The 21,852-nt window shown below is 47.6% G+C and overlaps 4 protein-coding genes across 12 annotated transcripts; 3 read left to right on the top strand and 1 right to left on the bottom strand.

Annotated features, from left to right (window-relative positions):
- The first annotated feature begins 369 nt into the window (after positions 1-369).
- On the top strand, positions 370-8,759 carry LOC128272281 (calcium-binding mitochondrial carrier protein Aralar1). Of its 2 annotated transcripts, XM_053010070.1 has the most exons (10): positions 370-948; positions 1,044-1,134; positions 3,620-3,760; positions 3,853-4,302; positions 4,401-4,624; positions 6,185-6,351; positions 6,424-6,542; positions 6,652-6,822; positions 7,324-7,762; positions 7,845-8,759. In XM_053010070.1, exons 2-10 carry the CDS (start codon positions 1,105-1,107, stop codon positions 8,090-8,092), a joined length of 1,989 nt encoding a protein of 662 aa, XP_052866030.1. In that variant the 5' UTR covers positions 370-948; positions 1,044-1,104; the 3' UTR covers positions 8,093-8,759. The 2 variants fall into 2 exon arrangements, with proteins under 2 accessions (XP_052866030.1, XP_052866022.1); XM_053010062.1 differs by having other exon boundaries at positions 370-1,134.
- A 572-nt stretch (positions 8,760-9,331) lies between these two features.
- Positions 9,332-10,996, top strand: LOC128278454 (uncharacterized). Its single transcript, XM_053017187.1, has 4 exons — positions 9,332-9,708; positions 9,777-10,024; positions 10,111-10,280; positions 10,414-10,996. Exons 1-4 carry the CDS (start codon positions 9,428-9,430, stop codon positions 10,585-10,587), a joined length of 873 nt encoding a protein of 290 aa, XP_052873147.1. The 5' UTR covers positions 9,332-9,427; the 3' UTR covers positions 10,588-10,996.
- A 2,078-nt stretch (positions 10,997-13,074) lies between these two features.
- Positions 13,075-16,047, top strand: LOC128272793 (corticotropin-releasing factor-binding protein). Its single transcript, XM_053010675.1, has 5 exons — positions 13,075-13,137; positions 14,128-14,203; positions 14,577-15,071; positions 15,144-15,292; positions 15,370-16,047. The coding sequence occupies exons 1-5, from the start codon at positions 13,075-13,077 to the stop codon at positions 15,622-15,624; spliced, it is 1,038 nt and encodes a 345-aa protein (XP_052866635.1). The 3' UTR covers positions 15,625-16,047.
- Positions 16,048-16,429: 382 nt separating this feature from the next.
- Positions 16,430-20,577, bottom strand: LOC128272738 (phosphoribosyl pyrophosphate synthase-associated protein 2). Of its 8 annotated transcripts, none has more exons than XM_053010632.1 (5): positions 20,514-20,576; positions 19,207-19,384; positions 18,473-18,592; positions 18,070-18,189; positions 16,430-17,992 (listed from the first exon to the last, which is right to left on the bottom strand). In XM_053010632.1, the coding sequence occupies exons 3-5, from the start codon at positions 18,547-18,549 to the stop codon at positions 17,122-17,124; spliced, it is 1,068 nt and encodes a 355-aa protein (XP_052866592.1). In that variant the 5' UTR covers positions 18,550-18,592; positions 19,207-19,384; positions 20,514-20,576; the 3' UTR covers positions 16,430-17,121. The 8 variants fall into 8 exon arrangements, with proteins under 8 accessions (XP_052866592.1, XP_052866570.1, XP_052866584.1 ...); XM_053010610.1 differs by lacking the exons at positions 19,207-19,384; positions 20,514-20,576 and adding exons at positions 19,431-19,889; positions 20,064-20,495; XM_053010624.1 differs by lacking the exons at positions 19,207-19,384; positions 20,514-20,576 and adding exons at positions 19,710-19,889; positions 20,064-20,495.
- Between the last annotated feature and the right edge of the window lie 1,275 nt (positions 20,578-21,852).

Here is a 21,852-nt window from a genome sequence, read left to right as displayed (position 1 = left end):
AGGCGCTCATTAGCAACATCGAACAAGAACCATCGCAAACATAGCTGCATGACAATGGATGTCATAATCAAATTTATATAAACACACATATCGCTGCATAAAATGACAGCATGTGTGCAACACACCTAGTAACTGAGGTTTTGCAAGTCTGCTGCCCACGGCTCGGGTTTGTATAGAGCAGATGTTTTTCCACTGCCTTTAGGAGACGGCGGCGGCGAGTGCAGTGTCTATAGTTGTTGTTATTATCGTTTGAGAAATTTACTGCTTGAAGCTTCTTTCCATCTCTTTCGACCTTATGTGTAGACTGTGTGCACCGGTGTGCCCCGCAATTTGTTATGTACTGTACTGGCAAGACGTGCAGAACTTGAGAACACTGCAGTAGCGCTCACACAGAAACAAACGGAAACGGAATTAAGAAACATCATCTCCTCGGGGCCTCTGACGCGTGAAAGGTAGTAAGCTGGTGTTGCAGTGTGCTGCTCCTAAGTACACACGAGGAAGGGCGACCAATGGACCCGAGGTTGCCTGCGATTACCGTAGTGTTGATGATGGTGGTGTCAGTTTAACTGACTGGAGCTGTAAGGATCGGCTTGGCAGTCCCAGCCAAACGCTTACTGTGATTGGTACGCTGTGTCGTTTGCTTTGTTGCTGCATTTGTCGCCGGCCCGGACCGCCGCCATAATCAGTGATTAGTGCACTCCGTACCAGCGACCCGTTGAGACGGAAATTTCCTTCCCGAACGTACCTTCCCGCCTCGATCCACCGCTGCGTCGCTCTGCCCTTCTATATTCATCACGGTGAGTGTGGCGTGTTGTGCCTCGCGTATTGCGTACTCGTGTCGTGGCGCTGGAAACCCGATTACGTTACGGCGGTGTGTCGTGTGAAGGACAGTATACAAGCTCTCCTCCCAGAGCTGAGGTCGACGTCATCCTCCAACGCCTGTCGGTGGTCGGTAATCGTCTTCGTACAACAGGATACCGGAAGCGCACATCTATTCACCCTCTCCATCCTCCCCCCTACGCCGCACCCGTTTACACACACAGAAAGAGCGAGAGAGAGAGACAGAAATTTACGTAGGAACCGCAGTGCAGTCCACTTGCAGCGATGAAGCTGGAGTCACGATCAGCATCAGAGGTAATTCTCGTTAGCATTAGCGTTAGCGATTGCGAGATTCACAATCGCTTCCCCGCGCATTGCTGTTCTTGTGATCATCATCATGCATCTGCGCCATCTATCTATCCGTGCCCTAATTAGTGTCTTTGCATGACGTACGAGACAATTGATCGGTTTTTTGTGTCGCTGGAGTTCTATCGGTGCAAATTTGGTCACATAATAGAGGCGCCCGACCACAAACAGTTTGCCGTCTGTCAGGATCTTGACAGACAGGTAGAGGGCCCCCGCTTATCTTTGCCGATAACTACGAGCCACGCTGTGCCTGTGTGCCATGATGTGTGATTTGCGGTTTTTTTTTCATTTTATCTCACATGAGAAAAAAAAACAGCTGTAGAGGGGTCGGTCGAATGACTTTGACCCCGCAGTTTCGGTCAGCTGTTTGGGGACGGCTTCTGCGCCCTCCTACACCCCCATAAATGCTATACGCTTTTTATGCTGTGATGATAGGCAATGGGTCTTTCCGAGAATCCGAGTGGGACTTCGAAGTCGTTAGTGTTGCCCCAGTTTCACTCATGTTTTTTTTCTCTGTCCATTCATCCTTGCCGTTGAATTTGGATTTTTGTTTGTTGTATTTGCTTCAGCAATGCCTATCGCGCTCGGCGGAGGGTACTTTAAGGTCAGATGTAATGTTTGTTCGTGATTGGTTGGGGCCTTGTTATTCCCTTCGTGAACGTCAACGCGGCGGTACGAGCGCGCTCAAGGATAGTACGGTTTGATTTCCCGGCATTTCGGCCAAAAAAGAAAACGGTTTTTTTTCTCGGTCCGGTCCGGTTTTGGTCGCGTGCCTCCGATCCTTTGCATGCGAAGAACATAACTATCGCCCGGGTTTCCGAAGGACGTAACGATGAGACAAACTGCCAGCTGGGCCGGGTGTTTTTATGCCTTAGAATAAGTTGATATTACCTCGCTAATGAACAAAACAGTTTGGCACTATGCTGCGAAATGGAGTGTCAGTTTGCTGCAGATTGCAGCAGCTATGCACTAGCACGTGCATTTGTTGATGCTTTAATAAATGTTTAGACGGGTTGGATTAGATTGCTGTACTTACAACTCACCAAGCACCCAAACGAAAATGTGCTGCTACGGCAACAATTGCTACAGGAAAAGATTTGCTCCTGTGTCCCTACTGATTCACGCACGTTGGTTGATTTGACGACATCTGCGCCTTCAACAACGATCTTCCGGGGAGGTTGATGGGGAGCCGTCGCCATTCCGCCACCAGCACCGTTTCGTACAACCGTTGTGATGACGCACGACTGCTCCCTGGACATCTGTGTGTCCGAAGCCACGGCACCCGTTTGCGATCTCCGTCGCGTATTTTCCCAGAGCGCAGGCGCAACGGCATTTATTTTAGTCGCATTTGTAACTTTTTTCCTTCCCTTTTTTTTGGGTGGAGTGCTTATACTTTTCGCTGCTCTGTGACTATGTGGCCCGGTCGACGTGAAAAGCCGACGAGCTAGATGTGAGTAAGTGGTCAAGATGCCGGGTGGGGAGGGGGAGAAGGAGGTGTGCGGTATATGATTTTCATTTGCCGAAAAATTGCGTATACTCTGGTAGACCGAAGCACCCACCTGTGGTTCACGTTTCTGTCGATAGTTGCTGGTCATTCAGTCGTTTGTTCCGGAGCTCCTAATCGAGTAGTAGTTACAGAGCTCTCACTACCCTTTGTGCTTCCTTCAATTGGACAATATCGCGCTACCCGAAGTTGCTGCCCAAGGAAGTGGAGTGAAGCTATTTGATATGGATTATTTTTCGTGTCCAATTTGAATGTACACCATCATCCCCCCCCCGCTGTCAAACTGCATTCTCCGGCCACCGTTCGGTGTATGCTGTTTTGTTATGCTGGATTGGTGCATACTATTTAGCAAAATCCGGCGACTACACGATTTAGCTCACTTTTCACGGTTTTACTCTGCAGTTGAGTGCCTGTAACTTTGTGTGTGTGTGTGTGTGGTTTGTGTAATAACAACGACCCATATCCTGTGCACAATCTACTTATTTTCCCGTTCTCCATACAACATGAAACAACCGTCGTCATCTATCGCGAAGCGTGACGAGGAGAAAGATGAAAAAGTGTGTACCTTTCGGTTATATAATGTTCAAAAGATTCATTGAATGCCTGTTGTCCATCATCGATTAGGCGAGCAAAACAGTCTGTTTTATTTTTTAAATATTTCAGCTCTGTGGTTTTTCGTATGCCCATCGTTCGGCTTGGGTGTATGTAGATAATAACAATTATAACTACAAACATTGGAGGCAAGGACCGCTCGGCGGTTGTAGACGCCGGAAAACGGCAGAAGAACCAAAGGAAGGAAAAGAATTACAAACATTTTATAATTGGTCGATATTACCTCATCCTCGCGTTTCTCTTTTTCCGTTTCCCTTTTTTCTCTACTGTATCATCAATTGTACTGTACTGTTTTTTCTTCTCTTTATTTTCAAACAGAACCCAATGCATATAAAGCGTGCCACAACCGAGAAATTGCGAGAGATTTTTAGCAAATATGCTACGCAACAGCTCAATGGAGAGCCGCACATGACCAGCGAGGACTTCGTCAGGAGTTTCCTGGGACAATCGTACAATGAGGTTCGATCGCTGTTTCACTATAGCACATCGAGGCAACCGACACCTGCATTCAACCTGGCGGCCAACAATTGTACTTTTTCAACCACTTTTAGGAATCGACGAATCTTGTCGCCGGCATTGCCGACACCAGCAAGGACGGGCTAATCTCGTTCGCAGAGTTTCAAGCGTTCGAGGGGTTACTGTGCACTCCGGACGCCCTGTACAAAACCGCCTTCCAGCTGTTCGACCGTAACGGCAATGGCTCGGTGACGTACAGTGAGTTTGTCGATGTGTTTAAAAAGACAGATCTGCACGCTAAAATCCCGTTCAAACTGGACGGCCCTTTCATACAGCTCTACTTCGGCAAGGACCGACGGCGGGTAATCAATTATGTCGAATTTAGCCAGTTCTTGCACGATTTCCATGAGGAGTGTGCGATGGAGGCGTTCCGCTTGAAGGACACCTCCGGCTCCGGGTTTATCTCGGCGCTCGATTTTCAGGATATTATGGTGAATGTGAAAAAGCACCTGCTGACCAGTGAGGTCCGTGATAATTTGATAGCGGTGAGTGAACGTGAGCGTGGCCGCCACTCAGCACGGTTTTTTGACAACGCATTTATCCATCCATTACTCGTCCATCTATTTTTTTTTCTTTTTGGCAGGTCACTGAAGGGCATAAAGTAAGCTTTCCCTACTTTATGGCATTTAATTCGCTGCTTAACAACATGGAGCTTATCAAACGTGTTTACCTGAACGCGACTAGTGGCAACCGATTGGAGCCCATCACCAAGGACGAGATTCTACATTCGGCGCAAATGATGAGCCAAATCACTCCACTAGAGATCGACATCCTGTTCCAGCTGACTGGTGTGATCCACCAGAGTGGGTAGGCTTACGTTCTAGAGCGATGCGTTACGACTGGCGTGCGCTGTCTGAATATTGGACTGTGGGGATTTCGGGTAATCCTTTCGTTGTATGTGCTCTTTGAATCATTGTTTTTGTACAAACGCCTCTTCTAAATCCGCGATGCAGAAATGCAACAATGAATCGATGGTCCCAAGCACTCCGTGTTCCGGTTCAGCCATGGCATTCTACATCCGTGTTCCGGAAATCCGGTAGTTTTCCGGTTCTGTCTTAACATTCTATGTTAACATTATCTGCTTTTGTGTGACCCGTTGTTAACTATCATACAAGTATCTCACTTATTAGTGTTTTATCGTTTATGGAATGATGGGTTTGGGTGTAACTTGTTGTGTCACTATATTCCGATAACGTCATAACGACTGAGCGTCATTTGGGAAGAAACAACGCCTAACAGCTACATTCTACACGCGGCGATATGTAAATCGAAATTATCACTAAATCGAGGAAATGTCACTACAACAGATACCCGTTTCTTTATTTCATTTACGCTATAGACAGTAATTCCGCAGATAATTATTCTTTTTTATTTCACTTGTCTTTTTAGTAAATTATCTTCTTCCCTTATCTTCTTTCTTTGGTTCACGGGCACTGACATCGTCTTAAAAAATTCACTCATGAAAACTTTAATTTATAAAATTCAACACTAACCCTTCAACATGTTGTACCGCTGAACATTGACTAACTTTCGCGATCAACCCGTGCGCTAGAGCATCTATTTGGTGGCGACATAGCAAAACGAAAGATAAAAATAGGCAAGTTGCAACAATAGCGTCTCCTGTCATCGTTTTGTCTACCTTCCCAATAGCCCGTTCAAGCTTACGATATACTGCGCGTGTAACAATGTATTACTTTAGTTGACGAGGTATTTTTTACTATGCTTAATCCTTCATTTGAGAACGAGTGTGGTGCTTTTCAAATCTATACTTTGTAGATTTTTTGGGAGCTTTTTGGACGATTTACTTTTGCCATTCACTGTGTATGCTTTGTTGTCTACAACATGTTTCTGCAATGTTTTACACATTTGATCTAGTACACCAAATATCTGTGTAAGTGTAGCCTATGTTTTCATATTTACTTTTCATTTTATTGCGAAAAATACAAGACTCGTAAGTTGTGTATTGTAAGTGTTTATCGAAATGTGCACAATTTTCGCAGTTTTGTTTAGTCATAGTCAATTTCGTAATCTCGTCATAGTCATGTTCATGATTTCCTATGTTGCATATTATATGTTTTTTTTAATCTTAGAGGGACAGTATGTTATATTTAGCAAAGGCATACATGTTTTGTTTGTGTAGTTTGCATGTGGTTGAAAAATGTTTAGCAGTTTTGCTCTGTATATTTTGCTTAACTATAGTTAGACTACTAACTAAATAAGCACAGCCGTTATTAGCCCAAGCCCAAGCCCCCCAGTTAGACACTACCCTTTTGATTGTATGCTCTCTTAATATAGTTTGACCTCTTTTGTTAACGTTGATTCTTATGTAAACTTTGATGTTTTGGGATAACCACCACGGTTTTGCAGACGGATTGTGTACACGGACTTAAGTAACATCGCACCGGAACATTACATCAAAAACATAACACACCGATTGGCGGAGATTCGTGCAGTCGAGTCACCCGCGGACCGGTCGTTCGTGATACAAATGCTCGAGAGCACATATCGCTTTACGCTTGGCTCAGTAGCTGGTGGTAGGTGATGGTATAAACACTGGACCAGCTAGAACCGTTGAATGTTTCATGTTTTTCTGTTGATAATTTCAGCCGTCGGTGCCACGGCCGTCTATCCTATCGATTTGGTTAAAACTCGAATGCAAAATCAGCGAACTGGTTCCTTTATTGGTGAGGTTGCTTACCGCAATTCTTGGGACTGCTGCAAAAAGGTGGGTTTAACATTCCTTTGACTCCGACGTACCGTACTTTTGTATTATTTGCAGTTTTTTCTGATAATCTGGCGTGGTATCTAATTTGCCCTTTTTGTTTTCTCGACAGGTGATCCGTCACGAAGGGGTTTTAGGATTGTACCGTGGGTTGGTGCCACAGCTAATGGGGGTCGCTCCAGAGAAAGCTATCAAGTTAACGGTAAACGATCTAGTGCGCGATAAGTTAACGGACAAGCAGGGAAACATACCAACTTGGGCCGAAGTTCTGGCCGGTGGCTGTGTAAGTGTTCTTTGGTTTAAAATATGTATAATTTTAGTTTTGTTCAGTTTTGCTTCCGTTCGAATCTTTGCATTTGTGCATCCAAACTATCGCACTGTTGTTCCATTGTGGTTACCTGCGACAGTATGAATCAATTAAATAGTTTGTAGCATCATTTTCTGGTAACTGTAGTAGGAATACATATCCAATATGATTTCCAATATGATGAATTCAATGAGACTCTTAGGGCCAGAGCATTCAATTTTGCCGGCTATGAAACTTCAGATGCTACAGTTGATCAATGTACACTCTGTAACGAACTGAGTGAAGTTTGACCAGAACCTGACTGAAATTTGTTGGGAGATGTTCACCCGCATCGCTACGTTTTGCAAATCTCAAGTGTTGGAGTACAGCAACGCTTAAAGAAACTATTTTTATAAAACACATTACAGCGATTACCATCAACACAGCGCACTGATATTACTGTTGCATTATTTGTTTCTTCCTCCTTTACTGTTTAAGGCTGGTGCTTCTCAAGTGATATTCACTAATCCCTTAGAAATTGTTAAAATCCGGTTGCAAGTTGCCGGAGAGATTGCAGGCGGTGCAAAGGTGCGCGCGTTAAGTGTGGTGCGTGAGCTTGGCCTGTTCGGGCTCTATAAGGGTGCCCGGGCCTGTCTACTGCGTGATGTACCATTCTCGGCTATCTACTTTCCGATGTATGCCCATACTAAGGCACTGTTCGCCGACGACGAGGGTTACAACCATCCCTTAACGTTGCTGGCAGCAGGTGCTATCGCCGGTATACCGGCCGCATCGCTCGTGACACCGGCGGATGTGATCAAAACAAGGCTTCAGGTTGTAGCGCGGACCGGTCAGACGACCTACAGCGGCGTGATGGACGCAGTTCGGAAGATTATGGCCGAAGAAGGTCCACGTGCTTTCTGGAAGGGTACCGTCGGTAGGTAGTAGTGGTGAATTCTTACCATTGCTCTGTTGTCGAAACGATTGTTCTTGTTTTTTGTCCAACCCTTATCTTTCAGCGCGCGTATTTCGCTCATCACCCCAGTTCGGTGTCACGCTCGTCACCTACGAGTTGCTGCAACGCATGCTGTATGTTGATTTCGGTGGTTCCAGGCCGGCCGGGTCCGACGTTGCGAAAGCGAAGGTTAGTCTGGAGCGCGTAAATCCGGATCACATTGGCGGCTATCAGGCGGCTCTACCAATGTTGAACGGTATCGAGACCAAATTTGGACTCAGCTTGCCTCGCTTCAAGCGCCAAGGCTCATGATAAACGTCTACTGGAGCAACGTTTTCCGTAACATAACGTTCCGGTGATGAACACCACACACTACCGGATCGGAACAGTACTAAAGGACGTTTATTTTTAAATGACTAATCCCCCGTCCCTCATATTTTCCCTATCATGCTGCCTATCTAAGCGCAAACCTAACACCGCCAGGACATTACCGATGAATTTAACTCACTCGCGTAGCGCAGCAGTAGTTCACATATAACGTCGCAAATTGGACATTTTAACACTGTGTGGGTGTTCATTCGGGAAAGGAAAAGTGCAATTGTTATATCCGTTTTCGTACAGTTTTCCTGCTCTTTGCTTCATGTGGATAGTGATTTATTTTTAGATTCGTAGTTATGGTTTCATGCGTAATTATAAATAGTTACTCATTTGATACTCATAGTTTGACCGTGCCTCGGGTGACATGAAAGCGCCCTGCGTAGATGCAATCGATGCAATCGATGCATTCGATCAGGGAGAAACGCGAATGGTAGAATAATGAAATGTATAAATTCATATTGTCCTTCACAAACAAAACACGGTTAGTACGAACAAAACACACAAACAAACCAATAAAGCGTATGGACAAAGTAAAAACCAAAGTAACCTCACCGCTAAGCAGCCCGATGCGTAGACAAATAAAGACACTAACAAACGAACACAAGAAAATGGATGCAACAGATTAGTTCTGTGTTTTTTTTCGAAATGGCCGTGTAATGTTTTTGATGCGATTTTCGAACGCTTTGAGTTTGATTGAACGCAGACAAGTTGATAGAAGAGAAAGAAAGCAGCAGCACTCACTATGCAGCACCGGTTTGAATAACCCGTTCGAATTTGATGCTTTACAAGAAGTCTCTAAAACCACCAACCGCCGGGCTCTTTGAGAGTGATTACAACAACGGAAACCTGTCGATGCATAACCAGGCTTTTAAGACGTCGTTCAACCACAGTATGATATCAATCATTCATCTTTGCAAGCAGTCAACCAAGGTCAACCGCTTCAATTGAGCTAGCGTCTGGCATGAGGAGTACAGGGCGGACTTCTAGAAAGCGATACAAAAGGAAATTATTGAGCTGGAAAAATATAGGGTAGTTCGGTTCCAGGTTGTTCAGGTCCGGTTGACTGAATTCCGCTAAGCTCGACGCTGCAACCCCAGATTGGGCGTATAAAATGTAGCCCATTGATGACCCTCAGGTCTCAATATCGTGTGCAGCTCGTGTGGACAAGTCAAGCTCTCTGCTCGGCCGTTCTTCATCGGCTTATCGGCTTCCCAGTGCAGATCAGTAAGACCTTTGCCCGTGGTTGATTGAATCAGCGCAACGCCGGCCATGATGCGGAGTGATCTGTGGAAAGATATTGTTGCGGTTGGATTTCTCGCATTGACTCCCATTTTGGCTAACTGCTCAATGCTCGACAAACTGACGCTGGAGGGGAACGACTTGCTCAGCGCGTGTCTTGCTCAGAAAAGCTCCCGATGGGAGTGTTTGAAAAACGAAAGCCTCGCGACGATCAATCATCTTGCGTATGTTCCGTGTATCAACGTGCTGGATGGCATCAACCTAGTGCGGGCTGATACCCTACGACTCTCCGGTGACGCTACGGCAAGCAAGTAAGAAAAGCCCCACCGTATCCGTTGACGATTTTTTTCAGCATTCGATCTACTTCTCCAAACCACAGTGAACAATTGGCAGGTACGAACGACGACGACGACGTCCAACGATCTGCCGCACAATCGTGGACCAACTCGGTCGTGGGTGCTCTGCGGCGACTCTTCCATACGCATGTCCTGGAGATTGACCTGCCCAACTCGATAGGTCCAGTGTTCGCCTCTCAACGCCAGCAGCACGCTGATCAGTCACAGGTACTGGTTATACGTTTCGTCGGAAGGCCCTCCTCCGCATCCCATGAGTCGTGGCGTGTTGAAGGTATGCAACTATGGTCCCCCGTCGAACGCGCATTTGGCCTCTGCCTAACCGCTACAAATGTACTACGTCATTGTTCAAAATACCAGGACGCCACCGACGTCGCCAGCAGATGATTCCGATGATGATATTCGGTGTGACCGTATTCGGTATGTTCATCGTGCCGATTGCGTTCCAGTTCCTCACAGCGCTCAGCGGTAAAGCGTTCCTAATGGCAAAACTGGCCCTGTTGCTCGCTTCCATCAATGGCCTTAAACGGGTAAGCTAGCACGCTGTAAGTTCAGAACGTGTGACCGTGCAATCCACCGGGTGAGCGCTCGTATGTCCGCTAGCTTTTCGTTAGTAATCGGGCCTTTTTTTGTTTCGTGTTCGCGTGCGCGTACATGCACTAGGTTGCATCGACCGGGGTGCACTACGGATTGTACCATGCCGTGGACGGCTATCCATCACCACACCACGGAGCAGCGGTTCCGGGCCACCGTGTGCCGTTCGGTCCTGGTCCACTACTTTACGATCGAGCCGAAGCGTATGCCGAAGGGCCACGGAATGGTGACTTTGCAGTGTAGTAGTATCAGCTTACCTTTTTTTTCTTCCGCGAACCGAGCATTCCGTGAATATTCCGGGGTGCGAAACAGGAGAAGAGTAGTACAGTTAGTGGGGCTAAAGCTACACGTAGCGCCCGATGCTTTCTGGAGTGATTAAATAACTGGACGCATTATTTATTGCTTTCATTTCTATGTAGCGGCCACCTCCTTTTTATTCCCCATCGTGGGGAACCGCTATATGCGTATACGCACGCACGGAGTAGTATATTTGGCACCGACATCAAATTGGTTTTTGGCTACGATAGGTTTGTGACCCTGTGAGTTATGATGTCCAAGCGCTCTAACACCCATAAAAGCGGACGGTAGCCGTAAAACTGAAATTAAAAGGCAAACTTTCGGTGCCGGAAATAGTCGTAGCATCAGCTACGCAGCCGGCGGGTAGAATGTTCGAACGAACGTAAGTGGTGTGTGTACTACCAACTCTACCATCACATTTTGGATAGCCGATAGCGTTGCACTTGCGTTGGAATCAATAAATAAGTGGAATATTATTACCTTTTCGGGTTTTTTTTTTGTAGCTTACTTGCTTTTCCTCTGAAGTTCCCCTTCTGAAAACATCTGGCAAAGTCAGTTTGCCAAGCAAAAGCCGCGTCACACTCCTACCGTTGCCGCCGTGGAAACGGTGAAATTCGATCTTCAAATGCCCAACCGAGGGAAGGCATCCTTGCGACTGTTTTTGGAGCGGCCCTCTCCACGGCTCTCCGGTTCTCCGGCCTATCCGATTAGTTGATGACACGCTGCTGGAAGATGCTGCGTAGCAAGCAGCGTTTCTCTAGCCATACCGATCCGATGTAGCACATGATTGAAAATTCCTACACCTGGCAGCACCTGGCACCGAGAAATCTAATCGCTGTCGCTCATTGTTCCAGTTTCGGATTTAGGTTTGGGTGGTACAATTTTGGGTAACCATCCCAGACTGCTCCCTTCCAGGGATCGTGATTCCCTTTGAATTGTGAAACTTTCGCAGCCTCGGAAGAAAGTGATCCAAGGCGTCCAAGTGGCAAGTGGAGTTAGATTTTCGTTAAGCTGCTCGTCCTTGTTCGTCCTGCTTCAAACGGGAGCATACGTCAATTCCATTAGATAGCGCGTGGTAGTATGTGCCCGACGATGGACGAAAAGTGCCATCGTGTGCCCAAGCGGCACGAACGGACAAACGAACGAATGGGACGAACCGAAAACGTAGCGAACGCGTGCGAGCAAAACGATGTAAACCGAGAAACTGAAGAGTGCGAAGGAGGCGGCAAAGCACTTGAGTATTCGGCTGCAAAGATAAGCCCTTGGCTCAAGACGGAACCGATTTGGCAAGGCGCGTGAGAGGCCTGGGCATTCGTAATCGGGATGAATATGATTCGAACCGGGTGGGTGGTGTGATGAATACGGGAGGTGAACGAAAACGCTGAAGTTTCGGGTCGGCAAGTCGGCGGCAAACGAAACTAGCGCCGGCTTTCGACCTTTAAAACGAGCTCAACCGTCGCCGAAGATTCGCATTCCGCTCCGCTGGATGTTGGTAGCACCTTCGCTCCAGGAGCAGCACGGTTACAACTGCCGATAGTGCAGCACGTGGTGTGTGTGTGTGTGTGCGCGCGCGTGTGTGTACCTAGTGAACGCAGGGTAGGCTAAATAAACTAGTTCAAAGCTATTATTAAATTACTGGCCCGCATGGAGCAGGACGCATTCGTACAAGGACGGCGCCGGGTTCGAATCTTCACCATTTTCGTTTGCAGTGTTTGCAACGACTCGGAGTCCCTCCCGTGTGCCCGTGTGCCGTACTATTATGATCCTTGTAAGGTGTGAAATGTACCACCAGGACCGAGAACCACTTTTTCAAACAGAGTGGTGGTCAACTGATCGCTAATGTAGTTCGCTTTTAGGCACCAAAGGCCAACGAGCGGTAAATTCAATCAACCATTCAAAGTATGTTGCTTTACATGCTCTTCAAGAGGGTTAATCGTTGAAGCCGTTGGAAGGCTGATCCATGTTACTTGTGCGATGCGAGACGTTTAAATCTCCTCCTGTACATTGTGTGCAAGTGTAATCTCGAACGTATCCTCGAGCTGTTGCCTCGTGCTGCTTTCGGTATTAAGGAATCGAAACGTTTCCTAGAAAAGTGTAGACTCGCTCATTCCGGAAGCAGACTGCAGCCGTTTCAGGCTCTGAAGGAGATCCGAACTGTCACGGAATAGTATGCCTGGCATAATTGATTTGATTAACTTTCCGATTGCTTCACCTGATGGTTGGAAGTCCTGATTGAGAGATTCAACAGTACCGATTGAACTGCGGTATAACACATGTCCGCACACCGTTCGTTGCAAACGTGCTTTACGCAAAAGTAGGAAACATAAATTGAATTATCTTTCTCTTTGCCACCTAGCTAACTCGTGATACGCAAATGCATCATGCGACCGAAGATACAATTTAATTCAACCAACCTTTCCCCCTTTTTTCAGCATGGCAATGCGTGGTGTGATGTTACTGGCATTCCAGGTCCTCCTACTATGCTTCTTGGCACAGGTAGTATCCGAGTGATTGACACACATTATATAAAAGTGCTTTCTGCGTACCTGTTACGCGTAGCTTGCATAGGGCAACCGTGGGGTTTCCAGTAGAAGCTGGGTTTTCCAGTAAAATTGAACCAACAAGATTCCCCAAACAAGGTGTTCGTACTGTTTGTGTGTGAATTATGAATTATGAATTGAATATTAATGCCAATTTTGCCTCTGGAGTACCTCTGTGGTGTTTTGCAAAGATGTTTTTCTACATCAAACTCTATTGCTCTTCCCCCCCCCCCCCCACCCACCAGCGCCATCCTGTAGCCGGCTTCCTGCTTTTCTTTCGCTTTCGCTTTAGTGAAAACGAAATTACCACAGAATTGTGCCGGTGCCTTCGGTTACCATCTTCCTTGGAAATTCTTGGAGAACTGGCTTGCTCGGTGTCAATGCGATTGAAGCTTAATGCTGAGTGTGATACTCGGCTGTGAAATAGGCGTACTTGGTCGCTATGTTTCTTTATTTGGGAGAGTGCAAAGTTTTAAACCGGAAAGTGTCGGAGCCAGCGGCTCGTGAGCCGGTAATGAGGAAAAGTTTTCCTATTTCCTAAGTTTTCGGCCGGTCAGTCAGTGACGTCCGAGCTTATGAATTTTTCTAAGGAGCGATACCGTTGATATATAAAAAAAAATGTTTAAATGTTGTCCGGCCGGTCGGTCCTGCTGAACCTTGTACGCACCGATGGCTTTTTGGATTTCCTTAGATGATAACAGGCGGCCCCTTTTTTGGCCGCTTTTGTTTGACCCACCATTCCGGACGGGGGTCTGCCGGCTCTGAAGTTCTGAAAGGGGTAAGCTTTCAACGTTGATGGGGATCATCACGCTCCAGAGCACCGGCAATCGGCAATTTTGAGCTCGGACCGCTGACGAAAGAATAATTATTTACAGCCACAATGTGGGTCCAATTAAAAGTTACTGTATCTTCCCTCTTGTGCTGCTCTGGTGCCATCGGTGACAAGGCTTGGAACACGGAGCGAGGTTCGTTCGAATTGGAGTCGCAGCGGGAGTCGCTGAAAAATGTTCATCTGGTTACTGGTAAGTAAACGGAAACGGAAACGGAACGGAGTTTACGGAGAAGAAGAGTTGCGTGCTGTGGTAGCGTAGGCATCTACAAAACAGGGCCTCGAGAGTGGGTGCCCCAAGAGGAGATGTCACATCACCGACAAACGTTACGCATTCGGCACGGTCCAAAGGGAAGCGTGGTGATAGAGGACTTGAGCCACTTGTCGAGGACTTTTGCGCGACAAGCTTTCGTTTTTCTGTCATTGACAGAGTAGATCCTTGCTCCGGATGCCCCCGGTGGCTGGTATGACTATGGCAGGCGGACAGATCTAATAGATGTTTTCGATATGTTTTATGTCCATTCCCCGCATTCGTCGTCGTAATCATGGCGTGTCCTCCCTACAAGACTGCATGCACGTTACGTCAGAGGAGGGCGAGTATTCCTTTGTTAAGCTGCCGCCTACGCGCACAACTTCCAAACAGCCATGGCTGAACAGTCTGGAGAGTTTGCCGCTGCCGAATGGGGCGCCGGATGTGGCGACTGAGTCACCGGCTGCTCCCACCACCGTTTGCGGTATCTACTTCGTAGCCGACCCAGATCAGGTGATTGAGGTGACGATGAGGCAGATGAACGTGGAGTGTGCCACCGGTGGGCTGATGGCGTTCGTCGATGGTTGGGAGCTGAACGGGCAGTACTTCCCCGGTGAGTGGGAACATGAGAAGCGGCTCGATCTGCGTGTCCAGGAGTTCTGCGTCGAGCCGGGCGCAGAACCGTGGCCGGGCAAGTCGTCGTCGAACGCCTGGGTGTTCCGGTCGAGCCAGAACGCTGCGCTGATACAGTACCGCGTACCCGTCCGTGGATCGTTCGTACTGTCAGCAAGATTCCTGCATAATGCTAGACGTACGTATCGCTTGTACAGGCATCCGGGTCCTTAGATCATGGCTTAACCCCAATCTGATTTTGCTTTTGCAGCGTGCAATATCATGGCTGAGGGGCTCGCTCCATATTATATGCTGCGCAACTATGGGCAACGTCGTAACTGCACGCTAACGGCCCTCTTCCCGGCGGTCGTGTCGGTGGTTGCATTGGAGACTGGTCCGATCGATGGGATTGTTCGCTACGTATGTAGTCTGGGTATACGGTACGTCTGGGTCGCGCCAAGACTAATCTGCACACTCTGCACTTCCACTCCCAACAGTGTGACCGTGTTCCCCGCCCTACCGACAAGCTCGAAATCGGTGGTTCAGCCGGTCTGGATCCGCACAACATGCTGAAGGCAACCACTCTGTGTGGCCACAGCGGAGGCCGCATGGATCTGGAGCAGAGCATCCTTTGTGGCACAACCTCCGTACGGCTGGTATCAAGTGGCCACTACAACAATCAGGCAATGGTTACTATGCGGTTGGCGGAAGATGCGGATCTCCGGCTGACTACTATCATGTGTGAGATGTAGAGCCAGTCTGCAACACCCAAGGGACGGGCCGATGGACGAACGGAACAGAACAGGCACTTCAGCAGGAAAACACGCAGAGACAAAATCGACAAAAAAGCATACTAGTTTCCCCCATACCGGTTAAATGAAAAGGAAAACTATATAAAACCATTTTCACAGAACAGTGCAACCCTCTTGAAGCAAAGATTAAATATTAGGCTTAACAACATTACCGAAAGAAAACAAAACAAACAAAACGAAAAGCACAAACGCGTATAGATACGGATTGGAGTCACATTGTAAGACAATTTAAAAAAATATGTGTACACACGTCACACCGGTCAGTGGACAATGCGCGAATGAATATTCCGTCACTGCGCGGACATTCGCGGGTTGGACTGACCTACTAAAGGCTCTACTTACCACAATTTAAACACAATTTAATAGAAGTATAAGTCAGACGCCCTGACGGGGGCAGAGTGAATGTGCAGGAGCAAGAATTATCAGCAAACAAAGAAAGAAACAGAAGAAATGGAAGAGAAAGAAAAATGATATAGCAGATTGGAACAGGGAAGTTGAGAGATGAGATGGAGAAGACGAACCACCAAAAAACACAAAACACAATCAACAAATCGCACTAAAAATCCCAAAAAATAAATGTAAAAACTTGACTACCTGCCATATCGTGTGCATAATTAGCAGGCTACCTAACAACTACAGCATGCGGTAGTACGGTACTTATGGAAACAAAACACTACTTATAAAAAAAGATGTATATGCGTGTACAACGCTTGGTTGATGATTTTTATTATGTGTGTTGCTTTAACCTGTAAAGATTGAGCTTGAATTTGAGTGTAGGCTTGGGGCTATAGACTATGGCATTTTGGTTTTGTTTCTGGCCAGTGGTTTGAGTTCAACAAGAACCAAGCGGTGAAAAAATAAAATAAAACCAATACTTGGCCGTAATCATCGATGCGAGACCATCAGGTTATTTATTGACAACTCTTACTCTTTTGGCGAACGGTTTTGGGGCGCATTCAAGTGCTAAGCAGCGCTTGACTCAATGAGAGATTGCGACTAAATGACTGTTACGACTATCACTAGTAACTACTTCGCTTTACTGCTTCTTGCTTCATAATAAACCATTACGTTCAAGATTGCTTCCCGGGCACAGCAGGTTATCGAAAGGGAAGTATGTGGTTGAAACGAAAAACAAACAAATCAAAGATAAAACAAGGTTTACACTGTAAAACTGCTTCCTAGCAGAAGGGGCGACAACACTGAAATGCGCTTTGATAGCGGTAAAGTAGGTTGGAGAAACAGTTTAAAACGGGGCGCTTGTAAGTATACACAATTGCTTGGGGTTCGGGCCTTTTTTTGGCCAACCTTAAACTTGGAAAGCGTCCAAAAAGTGGGCGATCTTGCACTGGATAATAGAACCTTAATTGTTTAGCTTTCCCTTTTCCGGAGACTATCCGTGCCAGTATAACACCATCCGATGGGGACCGGATTACCATTTCAGTCCTCAAGGGTGACGTTTTTGAATAGATACGACATCGATTCCTTGTTGTGTATGCGGCGGATTGCCTCCGCCAGCAAAATACTGATATCGATCGTTTTGATCTTGTGACACTGCATCTTCTGGATCTCGTGCGGTATGGTGTTCGTCACCACGACGATGTCGATGGCCGAGTTCTCAATCAGGCGCGGCGCATCCTGGCTCAGCAGCCCGTGCGTCGCCAAGACGTAGATCTTGTACGCTCCCCGGTCCTTGAGCACCTCGGCCGCCGCCACGAACGACTGCACGTCGTCGATCATGTCGTCCACCATTATCGCTATGCGGCCCCCCACATCACCGACCACATTGATCGGTGGCTTCTCCTTCGCCGGGTGGATGGGCACGCCGCCCGACACATCCATTGTGCGTGACTTCGGTAGCGTCGGAGGCGAATTACGACCGTCCACCTCGTCTGCCTCTGACTCCTTTTGTTCACCATGGATGACGGCAATGCCGAGCCGTAACCGCTCCGCATACGAAGTCGCCTTCTTGGCCGAACCCGGGTTGCGCGCGACAATCACCGAGTTGCGGTAGTCCGGGATGCTTTCCTGGATGTACTGCAGCAAAAACGGGGACGCCCGCAGGTTGTCGACCGGGCAGTCGAAGAAACCCTGGATCTCTTTCTGGTGTAAGTCCATGGTGATGATGTGCGACAGCCCCGAGGTGCACATCATTTTCGCCAGCAACTTCGAAACAATGCATCCCCTTTTGCGCATCTTGCACTGTTTCGAGTACGGTAGATACGGTATGACGCCGACGATCGACTTGGCCGACGACGTTTTGCACGCGTACGCCATGATCAGCAACTCCATAATGTTGTTGTTGACGTCTCTGCGAGGGACAGGGTCGGAGATGGAGTGGATAATAAGCTGTGGTTCTCTAAAGGACATACTTTGCTCTGCACTTACTTTGTACCGGTCTGTATGATGTAGATGTCCTTGCCACGCACCGAATCGCCGATTTCCACCATTGACTCGCGATTCGTTTTATGGTAAACGGCGCACCCACCGTTCGCCACACCGAGCCGGCTGTGTCCGCGATGAGTGCGCGGAGGTGTTGGTGTCGCAGATCCAAGGAAAGGAAGCGAAAAAGAAAAATACCATGAATACGGTTGCGAAACGCGAGAACGTGGGTTGCTCGAATGGTTTCGAGTCGCGAGTGGCCATAGGCACCAGAAAATGGTGTTCCTAACCGACCACATGTTGGATCGATAACTGTCTCTCCTCCGTGAAGGAACACCCTTCTTGGGGGGAGGGTCTTGGGTGCACGGGTGTCTGTGCGAGCTTTCCGTTGCTTCTGCTAGTTACGTACTTGGCAATGAGGTTGGCCAGATCCGGATGCGAATTGCCGTTGATGATGACGATGTCTGACGTGGCCGGTGCGTCCATCTTATCGATCTTCAGCTGCTTCGCCGGGCGGATACTCCCGAATCTGTGAACCGAAATTTATCAGGTTATTAACTATACTCGTGGGAACAGCTCTAACCGCTACTGTGAAGGGTTCGTTAAAATTGTATTAGTTTTGAGCGAATCAACATCCGTGGAGGTGTGTGGTGCCTACTAGTGAAAGACAGTAGCACACCCGCACCACCGGACCTTTGCCTGGGAACGCCCCCGGGCGATGCAGAGTCGCGACTACCAACTTGTTACAAACCCATTCAAAACATAAACAACACGCAACGCAACTTCACCCGCTGCGTTGTACCATTTTGACCTTGCTACCGTCTTTTTTATACACAGAGTTAATACTGACAGCCATCGCCATGCAGTTGCCATCTATGATGGTTGTTTTAGTTGCTTTATGTTTCTAATGGGTTTTAAAACAAATTTGGTGGCCACGTCTCGGCATTCCCCAAAAGCAAATGTGTCTTTCTACAGCAAATGTGCGGTGGTGCCGGTGAGCGATTGTCTTTCGAGGGTGAATGGGAGTTTGTCATTAGTAGCAAGCGTTAGCAGATGTTAGAAGATAAAATTGAGTTAGATTGAGATATTAGAAGGGTTAACAGGACAGACGATCAGGATTCGTTAAAGCCCGCATCCACCTACCGAACCGCAAACACCCTCAAACACCGATTAACCCGATGTTAATCAATGGGGACCAAGGGACAGCGCTAGTAAAGCTTGGGAGCGTTTGGAGAGAAAAGGAATATGAGCCACCCAACACCCAGCACCCCGGTGAGATCAGGATTCCCCAGATCAGGGGGAACAGGAAGAGGGAAGTCGGCTAGGAGTCGTAGGTTAAAAAACAATACGTTAAAATCAACAATTACTTATTGTGGCTCAGAAGCATCGCAATTGTTTTTAGACCGTGGTGGTGGTGATACACTACACGCGCAGATAATCAGAAACAAAAAAACATAAAACTATGTTCTCGTGTATGTGTTTTTTTTTGTGTGGTGGAGGACAGGCAGATCCAGTAACAGGTGTGAAGAGCACCACGCGCGGAGAATACTATGTACGGCGGAACTATGCGTCCCGATCCCGGGCGACGCGGGGGCGAGCCGTGTGTAGTGCTGTGGTGAGTTTTAGCAATCACATTAAGTACACACGGTAGCGGGCGGACTGTTAATGCAGACTCTGAAGACCAACGGGCGCCCTCCGGGATGATCTCACGAGCGGCGGTTTAGGTTCGCTGTTTGGCTTTCTGTTTTCGAACGTTTGGCGACCTTTTGCCTTGGTTTCTCTATCATAGCAGTACAGCTTGCACGAAACGGTGAACCTTTTTCAAACTAGTGTCACGTATCACGATATTTGACGAGACAGAACGAAAGAGAAAGATAATAAAAGATATGTGAGGTGAGTGCACAAATGCATGTGTGAAAGAGAGAGATAGAGAGAGGAATCGTAGAGAAAGAAGAGTGGCTCCGCAGCTGGCTGGTGTGTGGTCTTGAATTGATTGGTACCTAATTGCGGCTATAATTATTACTTTTCAATGGAAATTGGATTGCATGGAGCGACTTAAGATCGCTCACTCGCGGGTACAGGAGAGAGAGCGGATCTATGGACACACGGTTCAAGGGAAGAGACGACACGAGACGGGAGCACTAGCACGCAGCAAATGATTACGCGGACCGATACCAGGAACGGGTTGATTGTCACACAGTTATCGCCACTGAAGCCCTTCTTCTTTTTTTACTGAACAGCGCCAAACGGGTGGCAGCTGTACTGGTGTTACTGCTACTGCTGTCGTTGCTGCCGCTGCTGACCGCAAGCACTGGTTTTGCTTCACACGTTACACTGTTGCAACACATACTGCCTGCGTGGGACCACGACACCAATAAAATGGAACCGCAGTTGCTGGATAACCGAAGTTCATGCTCTAACGAGCGCAACCAAACAGTACCATCCCTTACCGTCGACGATGGCTGTGTTTGTGTGTAAGAAAGACCGATAACACCAAACGCTCCTACCCGTCGTGTGTATACCCCGTTAGAGAAATTGGCCTTCAGCGGCTGCGCGCGATGACTCGGTTTGAAGTCGTAGGGTTCGGTATCTTTACCTGCAGAAGTCTAGACAACAGACTTTGTGAGCTTCGTTAAGGATTTTCATTCCCAAGAAATGCTTGCGCGATATAAACAAATGCTTCCGCCATTACGCACATTTCTGCATGGCCGCGGTTGACAGCTGTCGTCAGTTCCATATAAAAAAAAAACTGAAACCCTTTTGCTGCCACAAAACGCGTATTCAACAGCCACCATGTAATTATGTATTTCGGAGCTATTTCTCGGTAATCTTCTATGAACATGGTAGCGCCAACCACGCTTACTGCACAGACTTTTTGTAGTGAAGATGCTATATCTTCGATAGCTCGGCTGAGTGTGCTTCTCACTTCTCACTGCTCACTGCGAGGTCGTGAAGATCCGTCTCACGGCGAAATCCGGTTTGTCCCCTATTTTCTGTACACTGTTTCTTCTCATGGCGAAAGATACTCGAGCGCTTGAGCTGTCGAAGGGTTGGGTTTATTCTGGACACATAAACTCAGCTGACTCGTTTGGCGCCACGTTCTGTAGCTATCCGTCACCGCGACCTTGCCATCAGCTGCCGACCGCTCTGTTTACGCCTTACGCCCATATTCTGCCTTGGACTTTTCTGTTTCTTTGACGGCGCTCCTCTAGCTTCGATCTCATCTTATCATATGCACATACGATCGCGGGATCTTCACCGATCTTTTCGCGCGCGGGAACCTTATCCCGCTGGCTTACTCGGTTGTTGAGGGTTTGTTCTGATGCTAATTGATGCTGTTCTTTTTTTGTGTTCTACTGTAGGTCTAAAGTAGATTGGTTTTACACAATTTCCATTATGGATTGTTCTGGCTGACGACGATCGAATGGGGTGTCTCTCTTCGATTTACCGTCCGTGCGGTGGCTCTGTTCAATTTCATATCATTGTTGTATCAGACAATGAGTTTAATTGTGTTCATATTTCGGTCGACATATTTGGCATGGAAGCAATTGTACTGAAAAAAGACAACGCATACAGAGAACTCTGGAACTTGGGACTCCCCCCCACTGCCGAGGGTATACCCACTAAACTCTTCCTTGGGTCTCCATCCTGCCCCTTCTCACCGTCACCGGCTTTACCTCAAATACCTGGTCACCACCGGTGAAATTTCATATGTCCCTCTGTTGGATATTTGAATTATGCACCTGACATTTCCCAAAAACGCTCCTGCGAGCAATGGGAGCCGTAATT

The sequence above is a fragment of the Anopheles cruzii genome, chromosome X, assembly GCF_943734635.1.
Source record: "Anopheles cruzii chromosome X, idAnoCruzAS_RS32_06, whole genome shotgun sequence".
NCBI lineage: Eukaryota > Metazoa > Arthropoda > Insecta > Diptera > Culicidae > Anopheles > Anopheles cruzii.
Note: the sequence above shows the minus strand (reverse complement) of the source record. Positions and strands in the feature narration are given on the sequence as shown.